At 40.6% G+C, this 17,842-nt stretch overlaps 1 protein-coding gene across 2 annotated transcripts in view; it reads right to left on the minus strand.

The window, feature by feature from the left end:
• Window positions 1-2,472: 2,472 nt before the first annotated feature.
• Window positions 2,473-17,842, minus strand: part of LNPEP (leucyl and cystinyl aminopeptidase) — an 89,806-nt gene continuing 74,436 nt past the window's right edge. The window contains exons 13-18 of one of the 2 annotated variants that reach the window (XM_006261603.4): window positions 14,712-14,868; window positions 12,626-12,810; window positions 11,863-12,024; window positions 10,809-10,949; window positions 9,698-9,779; window positions 2,473-8,130 (exon numbers count right to left, since the gene is read on the minus strand). In XM_006261603.4, the coding sequence (XP_006261665.2) occupies window positions 7,999-8,130; window positions 9,698-9,779; window positions 10,809-10,949; window positions 11,863-12,024; window positions 12,626-12,810; window positions 14,712-14,868 (859 nt within the window). In that variant the 3' untranslated portion in view covers window positions 2,473-7,998. Of the gene's footprint in view, window positions 8,131-8,158; window positions 8,961-9,697; window positions 9,780-10,808; window positions 10,950-11,862; window positions 12,025-12,625; window positions 12,811-14,711; window positions 14,869-17,842 lie in introns of those variants that run through there. The other variant, XM_059724996.1, reaches the window with a different exon arrangement.

Raw genomic sequence — 17,842 nt, forward strand, 5'->3', positions numbered from 1 at the left:
GCTGCAGCACAGCATGCAGGCAACCAGGAATGCAGCTGGGCAGCATGAAGAGCAGTTGGGGCCTGCTGGTAAGTCTGTTGTGGAAGAAGTGGGGAGGGGGAAAGGGTGTGAGGGGCACAGATCAGGGCCTCCAGGGTGAGGGACGGAGTGGGGCTGGTGCTGGGACAGGACACGGGATGGAGCCGTGGCTCATCTGGGAGGTAAAGGGAGGTAGGGGGTGCTGCTACCGCCTGCCCTGAGCACAGCCCAGCCCAGCCCCCCACCAGGAAGAGTCTGGTGCTACCCTGGGCCCAGCCTACAGCAGCACCCCACCCTCCCCTGCACACAGATCCAGGGACACCTGCCTCCCCGTGCCCTTCCAGGGTGTGCACACTGGCAGGAGCTACCCCCTCTCTCCCTTCCAGACAAGCTGCGGCTCCATCCCGTACCCTGCCCCACCCTGGCTGTGCAGCGCCTACCCTTTCCTCAGCCCCAGCCTCACTGTGGGGGCCTCAATCTGCCCCCCACGCCCCTTCCCTCCCCCCACAACAGGCTTACCAGCTGGTTGCTGCTCTCCATGCTGCCAGGCTGTATATCGGAATCAGATCAGTATTGGCCGATTTGGTTCGTTAAAAAAAAGCCATCAGCATCAGCCCAAAAAATCTCTATCGGTGCACCCCTAGTATACCCAGAAGCCTTAAAAAAAAGTTGTTAAAGAAAATTTCTGGCTCTTCAAGGTTTATCCTTAAAAGATTTGTTTACCAAGGAAAATTCTTAAAGACTGGAAGAATACCATTGTGCCAATACTCAAATGGGAAACAAGTATGACTCAGGTAAAACATAGATCTTACCTGGTAAGCCAGATATCTCTCTCTGGCAAAAGAATGGAAAAAAAATGGTACAGCATTCAACTAATAGGGGAGTAAATATAGGTATTTAATTAATGCTAATCAATAGGGTTTTACTGAAAAAAGCCTTGCTAAATATTTTATTCCTTGGATTTTCTTTGCCATGGAAGATCAAATGAGAAACTTCCTTCCAATGCTCTGCTGCCCTTGAACTTTTCCTGGCTCTCCAGATCCAGCTACTCCTTCTGGCCTCCTGTCTTAATTTGGAGAGGTCAGCAGACAAACCTTCTCTACTGCTTTCCTGCCCCTCAGCTTATTTTAGCTCCGTATGGCCTAGACCAATGGTTGGCTGTCATAGATCAGACGCAGCACAAAGAGCCATTAGATCTGGCCTGCAGAGCTGTGGGGCTTTGGCCAAGGGTGGAAGTGGGAAGAGGAGGATGGGAAGGCAGGCTTCACCTGCACCACACTGCAGCTGGGTAGTGAGCCTTTGATAATAGCCAGATCCTAGCAGCAGCCTGCTTTGGACCTAAGCCAGGTCATTCCAGCCTGCTACAGCAAAAAGGTTCCTAATTGATGATCTAGGACTCCCTTTACTTGCTGTCTGACCCCATTACAGTATGTCCTGCTCTGACTGTTTAGGGTGACAATTAACCAAGCACAAGTAGATGGGATCTACACCATCTCTTTGTAGGAACCCATCCACTTCATTTACCTCTGACATAAATGGGACAGGCCAGTCATACAAACTGATGTCAATTGAATTGGGTCAGCTTACCAAGCAAACAAAATGAGGTTTACTATAACCCAGAGGTTCCCAAACTTTTTCTTGTTGTGTACCCCCTTCCAGATTTACCAGCTGCCTGCCTACTCCTACTAGCTTATGTTCTATATTTTAACCCCTTAAATGTCAATTGTTATTATTATGAAAATTAAATCTGCCATTACACAATTTCTTCCGCATACCCCCCCGGCTCCCCCAAGATGTCTTGCATATTTCTAGGAGTATACATGCCACCATTTGGGAACCCCTGCTATAAACAAATGCAAAGTTGTGCATCCAGGAACAAGTCATAAAAGCCATACTCTAGAATGGACAACTGTATCCTGGAGAAGTAGTTATACTGAAGATAATTTAGGGATTGCAAAAAATAAAATAAAATCATAGAATGCAATTTGATGCTGAAGAACGGAGGGCGAATGCAATTCCTGGACATATAAACAAGAAAATAGGAGTGCATACTGTACAATGCATTGCTGAGGTCAATACTGGTACAGCTCTGACAATGAAAAATGACAGGGCGCAAGAAGATTGAGAGGTGATGGTTATGGGATACAAGTGTCTTCACAGGAACAAAATACTGGGCTTTTAGAAGATAAATACATATATACACTACAGCTGGTATGAATCTGAAGCCAAGTACAAGAATAAAAAATAAACCCCAAGTTTTACCACTGGGGCTGACACATGATGGGGAGACACTACCAAGGGAGGAGCTGAACTCTCCTTCTCAGTTTCTTTAAACAAAGAATGGATAACCATCTGGTAATCTAATGGTGCCTTCTCATCTTATTCTCTGTGAAAACAATTCATACACACTTATGAGATCAAACAACAGTTACAGGAAAAAAATGAAAACAGCGATTTGTATTTAAATACTTTATTCCCATCTCACAAAAGCAACAGTGTTTGCAGTACACATGCCATTAAGTCAGTGCTGGTTATATGCAAACCAATTTGTCTGAATATAAAGAAAATAAGATTTTTCTCCCTTTATAAGTGAAACAAGACACAGATTTGCATATAATATATATCTACACATACTATTTTCAGAAACCCCTTTGCCTAAAGGCAAGTATTGTACAACCCAGAATTCCACCATACAAAGCCCAGACACAGATGCTTGTACATTAAACTGTGTATTTTTAACGTACATAAAATGTAACATGTAATCCCTTTGTAATGTTTCCAAAGTAACTTGAAGGGTTTCATTCTTCAAGGGCAAATTACCTTTATATCAAGACTGAAATACTGGGCTCATTTTGGCTCTACAAAAAAAATCAGTGTTTTAAACTCTTGGAACAGAAAACATACTTGATTTTTAATAATTCAATCCAAGTTTGCATGTATTTTAATCCATTCAAGCTATATGTTTTTATACAAGGAGATATATTAGATTATACAGTTATTTGCTAAATGCCATTATGATGAACACAAAAAAGATGCCTGCCTCTCGCTCTTGATAAAAGCTAAATTGTCACATATAAAAGTCTGTATTTCTCCTACAGCAGCACGCTTAAGTAACACAGCAAAACTAGAGTTTTAACTTTTTTAGCAATATGACCTGAGAGTTTAAATGTGGTAAATAACATCCTTTAATTTTTTTTTCTAAGGATCATGTGAACCCATGCCTCATTAAAAAAAACGCAAAATCTTTCAACGCTTAGTAGCATCTTAATAAAATCAATAAGAATAAATAGCACTATGATGTAAAAGTAAGTTTACTCGTGCATTTTCTATACAGCATAGCCAAATGTGACACAACAACATTTACTATGTGATGAAGTGAAGTAACTGTATGAAACAGGATTCAGAAATATACAAGTTAAAAACATACTATCTAACTGCATACAAAAAAGTATGGTTACTGAGGCAGCATTGTTTTAAATTTCAGAGTGCAATGAAAGATAATGTCTTCCTGCAGAGCAAAAACAATTACAATCTGTCAGAAAAAGGAATGTTTTACCTAATGGAGAACAGGTGAAGGATATGAAGTCATAAACAGGACTCACTTCAAGGGTCAAACTTCCTTGCAGCACATGGCCACCAAGAGAAAATAATTAAGGCCACTACTGTTACTTATGGCATTACTTATAAAATGCATGCACAGTGTCAAAGCCTTCAAAATGTTGCAAGACAGAAGGAACAGACAAAAAGTTCTAATTTCTATGGACAAACAGCATTCCTTTGGCCTTTCAATTTATAACAATAACCAATTAATACTACAATTAAAGTTGTCTATCACACTGTCAGTCTAGCAAAGACATGGGTATTTTAGGTAACAGATTTTGTAAATAAAATGTAAAGAGGATTCATTTCAGTAATGTTGAGTAATGAGGTACCTGTTTAGATAGTATCATTTGCTTTGTCAAAGCAAACATAATTTTGCTTCAGTAGTAAGTTACTGGAAGATATCTAACAATAAACATACTGAAATACAACTGTATCAGCCACACTTTCAAAATCAAAAGGATATACAAATCTGCCTATTCAACTTGCCTTTATAAATTGCACCAGAGGAAGGCAACTTCAGTAAATAGTCCTTTCAGACTTTTCACCAGTTATGTGAATATCTAGAAGTTATGAGCAGAAATTCAGGAAAGGAGACATCTTTGGGAATGCAAACTGAATATTGCATATGTATTGATATACCAAAGTGAAAGTCTGTGGATTAATTCAAATTATCCCTCTGCAAATCCTGAAGCTATAATCCTGGATTCATAGGTAGCTGAAATTAGTTAGTTCCCACTCAGTGCAAGAGATGGGAAAACAGCCTTGGTGTCTTTCAACAGAAGATAGAGGCACATCCAGTCAAAAAATAAAAACATAACAGTTGGGGTGAAAAGGACTTGAATGTACTGCCCCCCCACCCCTGCCAAAAAAAAAATACAGCCATTTTTTATTCTGGCATGTTATCTGTAATGTCATAGTAACATAATCCATAAGGCACACATACCGTTGCTGCAATCAGATTTAAACAGCCAAGTCTGACCCACTCCAGGCTCTTTTTCTCCACATATTCTGACCTCACTACAGGTAATTCAAGAAGCCAAAAACTCGTGCAAATGATTGAAGGTAAATAAAAACTTTAGCTTAAAAAATAAGCTTGCAATTATTTCCCAATTAAATCTAAGACGCATTAGCAGCTAGCCTGTTTTCCATGGAAAAAGCTAAAACCAAAAATGAAGCTAGTAGTACAGGTTTTCCTGGTAGGCTAATTTTAGAAGTGATATATTATAAAAATGATTTACAGATCTATGTAATCCATGTTTTCCATTAGATTCTTAGTCTTCTCAATTTAATACCATTTCCAATGGAGGCACTGCCAAGTACCAAAACTAAAGCGATTCTAACTGTTTGAAGAAGGTTTATGAAATGTGACTGGATATAATAATTACTAACTATATGCTTAACAAAAATAATTGCACAAAAATGGAGGAGGCCCTCAGCTGCTGGTAAATGGCCAGTAGCTGTTAAGTGGGAATCTCTCTCACTGAGAAAAACAAAGATATAAACACACTGTCCCAAGACGTATACAGCCTCTTGTTCTATAATGTTTGACAGAAAAATATGATGGACTCTTAGCAAGGAGGCAGCGGCACACTTTGCTACCTATGTGCTTTTCTTTTGACTGGAAGACAAAAGAACTATCAAGATTCTGTTCATTTAAAGACATGACAAATGAGGCTCAAGTGTGAGTCATGGCTTGATCCTTAGCAGTGCCAGTTCTCCTCAGTTCCTGCTGAACTAAAGAGATGAGCTTGCTTAGTACTTCTCAAAAAAACATCCGATCTAACCCCTGTCATAGAGTATGAATCTTTCTTTACTTTACTAGAAGCTGGCTCCCAGCTCCAGACTACAGTCCAGAAAAAAGAACAACTGATATTGAAGAATCCACATTATTATATCTATGTATGTAGTAAAAAGTTACATATAAAACCCCTAAAATGTATCCATTGATACTGGCAAAATGAAAAACCTTGGAATTTTAAAGAAAACCTCCATTTTTGCACTCTAAAATTCAGCTGCATAGTATTTCCTTGTACAAAGAACATCACCAGTAACTTGTTTGAACACAATAGTAAACTATTCCTGAAGTCTCCAGTTAGGAACGGGGGGAGTGGGGGTGGCAAGTGAAGTTTTCCACAGTGCTCACTGAGCTCCTTCTGAAATTATGACATTGGTGGTGGTGGGCAAAAGGGGAAAGAGAGAAGTGAAGACAGCACTATCTAGAATGAAGAGGCAAATGTAGAGAGACATAAAATGACACAAAGTACACTAAAAAATATAGCTCAAAGACAGTTACTGGTTAAATAGAACTAAACAGTGTAGTAAATACTAGTAATTCAAGAACACAATGATTTTAAATCAGAATTAATTAGCTGATAAGGAAGTTGAAATCCACTGTCAGTGCATACACAGCCAAATCCAGTTTCAGTGCCTGCCAAATATGTTCATTTCCATTAACAGAGAAACGTAAAGTGTTGTATGCATCCTCGAGGGGTAACATTCTTTTCCAATGATTTCAAGGTTAGGACGGCAGTAGCAATTTTTAAAATAAATTACTAGAGAATGTTGAAAAAAGTGTTTTAACCTGCCAGAAATATATAAAATATGGGAATGAAAACTCCATAGTTAAATCGTTTAAGTATATATCCACTGGTGAAAACCATCAAATCCTTTTTTTCACTTGGCAATTTTTGCTAACCACTTATAGATACTCTAGTTTAACACCACAACTCACAGGTGAAAGTAGTTCTGTTCCTTAAAAAATCCCAAAAACTCTGTATTAAAATGGTGACATTCAGAGTCAATCAATCAAGTTGATTGTAATTCAAAATATTCTTTGCCTGCTTTGAAGTAGTAATTTCTCTCACCTTTCGTCTGCACAACCAATTTTGAACCGGCTTAACTAAAAATCCATTTAGTTAAATCACTGCAGCTTTTGTTTGTGGACTCTCTCATATTGGTTTACAACCAGATATGTCCATTTGTCTGTGCAATTTGACTCAAAGAACCAAACAATAGGGTCCTGGTTTAAAAGCGTCCAGACACAAAAGCTCCACCGCTTTAATTCAAAACAAAATAAAAATCCTGTCTTCACTTATACAAATACATTTTTGTGCCTATACCAAGCCCCTGAATGAGGTTTGCTAAATTTTGTTTTAGTGACGTAGATTATTTTGCCTTTTGATAGAGTAAATTTAGTTTTAGGTCACTTGTTTGAATTGGTTTTAGGATTTTTCCCCAGTAGTTTATTCACAATGGAAGGACACATAAATAAAGCCCCAGTGAGAAAATTATGCAAAAACACAGAGTAAGCACCTCACAAATTATACTAGTGACACTGAAAAAAGAATAAATAGACTGACCAACCCAAACAGTATCCGACACAAGCGTACCAATTGCAAGCCTCTGCAAGGAGTGCTGAAAGAAAAATCAGTAGTCAAAAGAGCTAATTAGTAGTCAGTCTCATGTTTAAACAAGCCTGGAGCAACTTCCTATGGCAATTTTTGTGCTGCTGCTCAGACACTGTTAGTACAATCTGACAATTCAGGGAGAGTTCTCTGAAAGGGTCTAACAGAGTTAAAAGTACAGATCCCAGACTTTTAATGGGATTTGTGCTCCCAAGTCACATAGATCCTTTTGGAAATCCCCACTTTCTAAATTGTTAATTCTAGCTATTTGGCTTTTTCTTTCCTTTTCATATACCGTATCAGTGGCACCTGGCCACTTCAGACAAAAATACATATTATATATAATAATAGCTATATTTATTCTTATAATTTCTAGAAAACACCTTGATAATCAAAAGCTAAAGTTGAAACTTGATTTTTTTGTCTTCCATCCCCTCAAACTCGTGTACCTCAACAGGACTATTAACACCTACATGTGTAAAACTTTCATTTGATTCTCAATAGATATACCAATCTACAGAGCAAGAGGCCATCAGCAGTTTTGCATAAAGAATGCTGATTAGCCAGCAGTCTGCAAAGAAAAGCAGCCCTTATGGTAGCTCTTTGTGGCTGCCTTTTCAATATTCAACCCAACGTTGAAAAAACAGGACAGGATTCCAAATGAAAGGGCATTTGTTTTAAACATAAAATTAAGTATATATTTGTTATTTATGGAGAGAACTGGTCTGTAGATGAACACAGCTTCAGAATAAATACATACCTATGTCCTGCCTGTAAAACCCCCAGAAAAACAAAAAACAAACCCTTAGATGAGAGGTGCCCTGAGCTAACTAGAACCCCCTAATAGTGCAAACAATGTTGCAGCGATGTCTGGTTTTACCCTGGCATCTGCAAAAGCAACAGAGCAACAGTTCACAAGCTTTCTGAGTGACTAACATACACACAAGCACACACACAGGTGGCACTGTGCTCCCTACAGCCATTGTTGTAACTTCGCCAAGTTTTTCTCCATCCACTGGATATTTAACTGAATTGTCTCAATAGCTTCTTCAACACAGTGAAGTTGAGAACTGTCCTCCAATTTTGACTCAAAGAATGTCTTCACCTGCAGAGCAAGGAAAATGTGCATGTCATACTGAGAAATGTAGGACCAGCATATGCCAATCTGAAGTTAAGACCATGCAAGGAAAATTACAGGCTAACTGCTCATAACTGAAAATGCATAGAGATTAGGTTTCATGGAAATCATAGCAACCGCCTGCTTAGCTTCAGTAAACTAACTCAATACCCCTTCATTCAAAGCAGAGTTGTTCAACTGGGGGCATGTAGGCCACATGCAGCCCAGGGACCCCTGAATCTGCCTCTCCCAGAGCCACATGAGCAGGGGAGGCCTGTTGGAAGGAAGTGTGCCATCTGTGTGGCAGGGAGGTGGGGGAAAGGAAGGACCACAGGGTGCCATATGCTGCTAATGCTCCCTTTGTGCAAGTGGAGGGAGGAGAAGGAGGAAATCCCAGGAGCCCAACCCTAGTGTATGGCTGGCACCATATGTGAACCCAGCAAAGGTGAACAGCCCTAGCTTAGAGCACAATTAAGTAGCAATCATAAAACATTTTAAAGAAAAAAAAATGGCTTTTCAGTGACGGATTCTGGTAAAGGATGTGATAAATGCGACTAAAGGTGACTAAAGGTATCTAAGGTGCCTTAAAAAACTACTTATCACTGATGTATGCAAACACCAAAACTTATACAGGTAATTTCTAGACAATGTTGCAAATGTTATGTACATGTAATTTATGTGCACCAGCCCATCAACTGCATGCACGTGTTTTCTTGGACAATTTTAAGAGATGTTGACCATTAACCATTTCACCAAAAGAAGTTTACCAGTTACATGAAAAACTACGGTGACATCTACACCACCACTTCTTCATACTCCTGGAATAGAGAATGTGGGAGAAAAAGGAGGAGAGTTGTGTCTGTAGCTGTTCTTCAGCTGCTACAATGGTCCTTTGGGTTCCTGCCAGCAAAGTGACTTTTAGGCTGTTTTATGTTATGCCTGTGATATTCACGGTACCCACATGCTCCAGAATATGGAATAAAAAGTCACCTTTGTTCCCTTCTCCCCAGTGATAAAATCATAGAAAGTTGGGGTTGGAAGGGATCTCAGACGGTCATCTAGTCCAACCCCCTGCTTAAAGCAGGACCATCCCCAACAAGATCATCCCAGCCAAGGTTTTGTCTACCTGGGTCTTAAAAACCTCCAAATATGGAGATTCCACAACCTCTGGATAACCTGTTTCAGTGTTTTACTACCCTCCTACTCTACTTCAGAACTTTGATCTCCATTTCCTTAATATACACCAAGTGCCCAGTCTAAATAATGTGGGCCAAAATAATTTCCTCTAATGACAGAGACTGTTTCAGTATACATACTATCAGATTGACAATCAAGATGGCTAGCTCTTATCCCTAGTTCAGCAACATGCTTGCTCTGTAACCCTGAATCAGGCATTTCCCTGTGGCTCTGTATATAGTACTAGAGATAGGACTTGTGACACACCACTTCATAAGGAGTATGTAGTTCATGGTGAAATGCACTTTGTATTAACAGTAGGGATGTCATTTTTTGAGGAGAAACAAAGATTAGGCACCATGAATTTTATCCCACCAACCTCAAGTAGATGTGCCTCTGTTGAAAACTGGCAGGTTGACATTATAACAACGTTCTGGACAACAAATGATCCTAGGTGGAATCTGAAATATGGAAAAAAAAATTAACTCTTGGTAGCCACTTTATGATGCAAGTTCAAATCATACACTCTATTAAAATTCCTCAGCTAGTAACAAACTTAAAATTGCAAAGAGCATCTAAGTCATTTTAGTTTCCATGTCCCATTTTCAAAAATAACTTTGATAGTTGGAGGCCAAAGTTTTAAGAACGTCTGAAAATGGGTTTGGGAAGCCAAAGATACACAGGCTTAACTTTTGGAATAAAACTGTATTGCTTCATGACAAGCACTGGTATTTCAAATAAATGACATCTTGTTGTGCTCCCCCCACATCAAAACCCCGAAACCAAAAACAGAATAAACCCTTCACAGACCCAATGAATGCATTCCAAGATTTTATTTTTCAATGCATGTGAAAGCACATTAAGATCATTGTGGATATAAGATATAATGTTGTTCAATGAAGGAGATATCCAGTATGCCCTAATGATTTATCATATTTATTTGCATACCCCACGCCTCTAAATATAACACACACCTTGTTTTGGGAAGACAGAATAAAGTGGGGGAGGAGGGAGCCAAACTGTTCAGAATCTGTTTCTTCATTTAAGCCATATATATCCCCAACTATAGATTGACAATTTTGATGGGAAAAGGTCAGCATGATATGTGAACAAATAAGGCAGATCATTAATGGAATTTAATAAGGATGCACAATAGCAGAGGTGCGGTAAGGCAGATCTGTGCTTGGAGCAGTAGCTGCACACAGGGCAGTGCCAGTTGTCAGTGGTGCTACTGCTTCAGGTGCCCCCTTAGTTACACTATTGCACAGTAACATTTTCTAAAGATCTGATGTAACCTGGGAGATTAAGTTTAAATTAAAGTCATTTTGTACCAAGTTCCCCTTGAAAATGGCACTTAGGGTAAAATTTTCAAAACTGCTTAAGTCTCCTTAATATATAGCCGGGTATTCATCATTCTGCTCAGGGAAAAACTTTCTGTCTTATAAATGCTGTCCCTAACCCTTCAGGTTCATGCCACCACCATGACTTACTTCTGTGTAAGCATTTCCCAGTTCTCTTTAACGAAGTCCCAGGCCAACAAATGTCCAGGAAATCTCTGGCTGATAGTTGCTATGATATGAGAAAATTCTTGTGCCCTTATGTGTTCTCCCTCAAGGCTTGCTTGCATTAACCTAGGAAATAAAACATGAACAGTTTTACAGCTATTGAAACACTTCACAGATAAACTCCAGCAGTACTCACAGGTCACGCTGATCAATTTGAAAAGATGTTATAACAGGCCAGTTGTTAGTTAACTATCAGCTTAACCAAGATACTAAATTGACATCAAGGTAAGGTACAGGACTGCTATTATCAGCTGTAAACATCAGATGTATGGCCCATTTATTGCAAGCTGCTCAGTAATCTTAACATTCACTTAAATTACTCAACTGCCATCACAATTCCCATCACTAAACCCACTGATGAAATGAGAAGTAACAATACTGGTTCCACAGCAGAGCGATTAGGAAAATCCTTCAAAGTCTATGCTACTTCTCCCAGACAGCCCTGTAGGTTGATTAGCTAATGTAGTTGTTGGGAATAATGCATCTTTCAGAAGTTAAGGTTGAAATTTTATCCATAGAAGGAACTGTTATCTATTGTCTTAGTGCTTCATTATCAAGCAAACCCATACCTGGAAGCCTTCATGTAATTTCTGATTTAAAGCAATTCTGTGTTGATCTTCCCAGAGTGCAAAAAAATTTAGGCTAATTTTTCCTTTCTTATACCACAGTTTAGAACTTTGACTTCATATATCTACAATAATATAGGGATATGACCACAGTGTACACTTTTGTAAGCGAGAGAAGTATAAGGACCTTTGTGTTCAAATTTATGGAAGCCTGGGAATAATTTGTTGTCCAATTCTTGCTTTAATAGCCAGATGCCTACTAAGAAGTTTTATGGTGTTCAAACATAGTGCTAGTATGAAAACCACCACCAATAATTTTAAATGTTCTGAGAGCAAGGCAGGGACAATCCATGCTTGCACAAATTCTTACTTCCTTAGTTTGCGCATAATATAATCTTTTGGCTCTTTCATACCAGATCAGTTTTCGGACATCATCTGTGCTGGCTAGAGCTTCAAGCATTTTGCTCTTCTCAGCTTCAGAAGCTGAATGTGTGTACACGGTTAAAAGGAATTCCCAGCCTTCTCTAGTTTTTGCTCCAGCTGTGAATATGGTTTTCATAACGTCAGCAGGTACACTAGACAGGGAAAAAAGCAGAAGAACAGACCTGTGTGAGACAGCAGGAAAAAAATTCACTATATAAAAGCATTATCTAAAATTGCAATAGTGATGCCTTTCATTAGAATGTTTCATTTGGTAGTGACTGTACATTTCTAAGACAAATGAGTTCATGTTAAGGAAGGCACCATTCAGATTTTGGTTCACTGGGAAAGGACAGGTTACAGAATATATGGAATCAAAATTAAAGTTTAGATATTCTGTGACACAAGAAGCTTAGTTATTCTGGGGCAAAAAATTCACATTGGTTCTAGACACAGCAAGTTCTGAAAGATAAAGGTTAACTTTAATGCTGCAACTAGATAATTCTATCTTGAGCTTGCAGCTTAGGAAACTGGGATGGAAACAATTTGTTGCTGGTCTTACACAGTTGTATTAAAAGTGGAAATAACATGTTTTAGCTTTAATTTAGTTTCTCTCTTGGCCTGTGCCATGATAAGAAAATTGGAGGAAATTCAGCAAAAATTGCCAAATGAAGTATAGCCCCCCTAGTTAGGAACCTTCTTCAGAATAACAGGTAAGCATGTAACTAAAGGAAGCTCAGTCTAACTTTTTTATACCTCACTGTACCATTAGACTCCTTCCATTTTTTAAACCAGTCAGTGGCAGTGGTGCTACAGTTTCCCAAATTATGGGAGCAGGCAAAGGATAATAATGTTGACCGCAGTTCTCGTTCAGATAGGGTTCCACTGTCAGTCCAAATTTGGTGATCAATTTTGTTTCCAAGCAGCTTTACTACTCTGTTCTAAGAATTGAAAGAAAGATGGAGAGAGAGTGTACAATATTAAGGTAAAGATAAACTTTCCAGAGAAGAATTCATATACGAGATCAGCAAGTAATGAGAGGGTACAGCTACTGCTCACGAATATACATGAGTAACTTTATACAGTCAGCTTAGATTTATTCAAAGGTGCTGCAAGTCAGCTTCTGAGCATCTAATTATTAAGACTGGTCTATGCACTGAGTGCCACAGATTAGCTCCAGGTTATTTTAAAATTATTTAATTAAAACAATATAAATGCTTGTGTAGACAACCTTCATTTGATTTAAAACTAGCTTGTATCATTTTAGTTTTGGACTATTAAGTTTCCAGGCAGATGCTGATCTAATACCATTTTACATAGCTCTTTATCTATGCAGTTAGTATAATAAGGTATTGTTTGTAAATCCTTTGAATAAATACTAAATAGCAAAATGGTTAGGGTCCCTCTAAATGTTACAGGTAATGCAATTAACTAGTTAACTGAGCAATTACCTTGAGACCAGCTACATATGAAAAGTACTTATGCCATAAAAAACTCCAACCAGCTATAATGTTAGACCTTGAAAATGTGTACTAACTTTATAGCTGGTTGCTTCAATTTGCAGATATAGGAAGGTCTTCCCCCATGGCTGGGAGCCCTGTCAGCTGACAAGGCTCCCAGACGCAGAAGTGCACCATGCCCAGCTGGGGCTGGGAATCCCACAGCTAAGGGGACTCTCAGTCCCAGCAGCTGAGGACACAACTTGATCTGGGTTTCAGCAGCCGCAGGGCACAGCTATGATCTCCCAGCCCCAGGGGTGTGTGGAGCCTCTGGGACTGGGATATCATAGCTGCTGTGGTCTTCCAGTTCTGGGGGTACATGAAACCCTCGCTAGAAGTTCACAGCTTCCATGATCTCTCAGCCTTGGGGTCTGTGAAGCCCTTGGGAATGTGCAATTTCACAATCACATCTCCTGCCATACATGCGGTATGGCAGGAGGCACAACTATGTGGATCACACATTATATCTCATTGTACCTTTACCAGCAAGTAAGGCATGTAACAGTGGGCTATTACTTCTTTCTTAATATTTCTTTAATTCAACATTTACCAAAAGCAGTTGAAAATTGAAGTAAAACAGACATTTGCCAAGGAACTAATTTTTACTATCTGGCTAGGGTTTTCATGCTCCTCTGTTGCTTTGCAGTATAAGACAATAAATGCTATTCTCAGACTTATGACTGGAAGCAAAGCTACATAAGGCCATGGAAAAATGTCTTCTGAAAAATAAAGATACTATCCACAGGGCAGCTTTGAGAATGAACACCTTTCAATGGTCTGTTGTTTTGTTTACAGGTCCATACCTGCTTAAAGTACTCAATGCTTAAATTGCTCAATGGAAAGTAAGCATGTGAATAATGAAAGTTGGTGTGAATAATGAATGAGGGCTAACACATTAAAATTTGCATTGAGAGCTGGTTGTTCTGCTACAAATAAATGAAACTGTCAGGATTTAGAATCTCTCAGCCAGCTTCAGGGACTTCTGAAATAGTAAAACAGACATTTTCTCCCCTTTCTGCAGTAAAATGTCAAGATAATAACCAAGGGTATTCATAATATTTAGAAAATATTTTGGCTTGTCATTTGTATTATGGTGGTGCCTGGCAGCCATTATCATTGACTCAGATCTCACTGTGCGAAGAACTGTGCAAACACAGAATAATAAGTCCCACAGTTAAGAATCCCACTGTTCTTTGGTATTACTTAAGGCAAACAAATTAGCCTTAAGTCCACATCAATTAGAATTGAATATTCCTTCTTTAGTATCCCAGAAAATAATCTAATAGTGACTTGCATATACCCTTACTATTGCAAACATTGTTTTAAAAAACAGGGAGACTTACCACTACTCTTCCTGCAAGTTCCTGCATTCCCCTTTTTTCTACAAGGTTGTAGATGAGATTCAGTTGGAACAAAGCTTGAGAGATTGGTGCTGTGCTGTCCTCTTTTGTTAGGTAATCAATCAGGTCAAAGGCTTTTGTCAGAGACACCTTTCCTAGGCTTAAAAGATCAATAAACACAAAAGGAATAAAAATGGAATCAGAAACAAAGACTCGCTGGTGAAATGAAATTTGACAGCTGGCATATACCTTTCAAAAATATCCTACAATATCCCTGATTAAATTACAAGAGAGATACATTGTAAGCTGAAGAAGTGAAAGATAAAATATAAATAGTTTTTACATTTTATAGACAAGTTTTAGTGCTCTTGTCATTTTAAATATGATAACAGTGGTAAAAAGCACGTCTTCAACTAGTGGACAGAACAAAATAAAAGATGCAGCATGGCAACAACTGAAAACATTTTTATTGAACAGAATTACTCTGATCAAGGAAGCAGCTGACAGAAAGACCACCCAGAACAATACAACTTAATCTAGCTTTGATGCCAACAGAGAGAGAGAGAGAGAGAGCACGAGCCATTAAAACGTTAACATGTGAGGTAACTAATTTATTTCTCATAGTTTCATAGTCTGTAGGGTCGGAAGGGACCTGAGCAGATCATCAAGTCCGACCCCCTGCCATAGGCAGGAAAGAATGCTGGGGTCAAACAACCCTGGCTAGGTGATTATCTAGCCTCTTTCTGAAGACCCCCAGAGTAGAAGCCACCACCATTTCCCTTGGAAGTTGGTTCCAGATCCTAGCCACCCTGACTGTGAAGTAGTGCCTCCTGATATCTAACCTGAATCTCCTCTCGGTCAACTTATGGCCATTGTTCCTCATTACTCCCAGTAGTGCTCGGGGGAACAGGGACTCCCCCGTAGCCTGCTGGTCCCCCTTGGCCAGTTTGTAGATGGCCACCAGATCCCCTCTCAGCCTTCTCTTGTGGAGGCTGAACAGGTTCAGGTCCTGTAGCCTCTGCTCGTAGGGCCTGCCTTGCTGCCCCCTGATCATGCGAGTGGGCCCTCCTCTGGACCCTCTCGATGCTGTCCACATCCCTTCTGAAGTGCGGTGCCCAGAACTGGACACAGTACTCCAACTGTGGCCTGACCAGTGTCGCATAGAGGGGGAGGATCACCTCCTTGGACCTGCTCGTGATGCATCTGTGGATGCATGACAAGGTGCGGTTAGCCTTCCTGACCGCATCCTCACATTGGCGGCCCGTGTTCATTTTGGAATCAATAATGACTCCAAGATCCTTTTCTGCCTCTGTGCTGACTAGAAGGGAATTCCCCAGCTTCTGGTTCTTCCTCCCTAGGTGCAGCACCTTGCACTTGTCAGTATTGAATCCTATCCTGTTCTCATCCGCCCACCCCTGTAACCTGTCTAGATCTAGTTGCATCCTGTCCCTCTCCTCCAGTGTACCCACTTCTCCCCACATCTTAGTGTCATCTGCGAATCTGAACAAGGTGCTTTTAACCCCCTCATCCAAGTCGCTGATGAAGATGTTGAACAGTACAGGCCCAAGGACCGAGCCCTGGGAGATCCCACTGCCCACATGCCTCCAGGTCAAAAAAGGGTCATCCACCACCACTCTCTGGGTGCGGCCCTCCAGTCAATTTGTGACCCATCTGATCGTGTAGGCATAGACGCCACCGTCACCTAATTTCTTAATGAGAATGGGGTGAGAGACAGTGTCGAAGGCCTTCCTAAAGTCCACAAAGGCTACATCCACTGCGGCACCTGCATCCAAGGCTTTTGTGACCTGGTCATAGAAGGCCACCAAGTTGGTCTGACAGGACCTGCCTCAAATGAACCCATGTTGGTTGCCCCTAAGCATGATCTCCCCTGCTGGCCCCTTGCAGATGTGCTCCTGGATAGTTTTCTCAAAGAGTTTCCCCAGGACCGAGGTAAGACTAACAGGCCTGTAGTTTCCTGGGTCCTCCTTCCTCCCTTTCTTGAAAATGGGGACCACATTGGCCCTCTTCCAGTCCTCTGGCACCTCTCCAGAGCACCATGAGTGCTCATAAAGCTGTGCCAGGGGTCCCACAATGACCTCTGCTAATTTCCTCAGCACTCTGGGGTGGAGATAGTCAGGACCTGCTGATTTGAACACGTCTAGATCCACCAGAAGTTCCCTGACTAGGTTCTCACTGACCCTGGGCCTGGCAGCATCTCCCCTGGGTCTGTCGGGGATCCCAGTGGGGGGGATGCCCTGGTCCCTGCTCAAAAAGATGGAGGCAAAGAACTCTCCCGTGCGGCAAGTACTTCACATTCCATAATAGGAATACAAAGTAAGGCTAGGTTGGGAGGTTGGGGATTCTCTCTCACTGGATGTTTTTAAAAATATGGTAGACAAATTCATAGAATCATAGAGAAGTGGGCTTGGAAGGGACCTCCACAGGTCATCTAATCCACCCCCCTGCTTAAAGCAGGATCATCCCTATACAAACTACCCTAGACAGTGGATTTGTATACCCTCTTTGCAAAACTACAGTCAAGCCTGACAATACACAAGACTAACACCCTAACCTGCTACAGGTACAGCAGGGGGACCACAGCAGCTGCTGTAAAGGTTGTTAATATATGCTCAAGACTGTGGGGCAGAGCTGTACTGCTACTTAGCATGTCCACAGGTGGTGGATAGTGGAATGAACTTCTGGGAAGATTAGCTATGAAATAAGCAAGGGTAGCTCTGACGAATAAGCAATCACCGACCAAACAGTGGTAGCACCACCAGAATATGACAAGGACAGCAAATGGCAATGCTTTCCCTCCTGAAAAGCCACACATATCCTTTGATGGTGCTGTGACATTGTGAGTACAGGCTGTCATAATAAGCCTATCCAGCCCCCTGCCATGGGTCTACAAGTTCTCAACAATGGATCAGGCAGAAGAAGTTAGTATCTCAACGGTTGCAAAGGCAGATGAAGGCTGCAGTGCAATGAGATCCCCAGTTGTCTTGGTCTCCTTGCCACTGAATCAAGATCCCGTTCCATCAAAAGCCATGTGGAAGCTGATCTGCAGCAGTTTCTCCACGATAAAAGAAGTTATGCACAGGCATGAAAACAGTTTTTCCAGCACATTCCTCAAG

This window comes from Alligator mississippiensis, chromosome 3 (assembly GCF_030867095.1).
Source record: "Alligator mississippiensis isolate rAllMis1 chromosome 3, rAllMis1, whole genome shotgun sequence".
In the NCBI taxonomy this organism is placed as follows: Eukaryota; Metazoa; Chordata; order Crocodylia; family Alligatoridae; genus Alligator; species Alligator mississippiensis.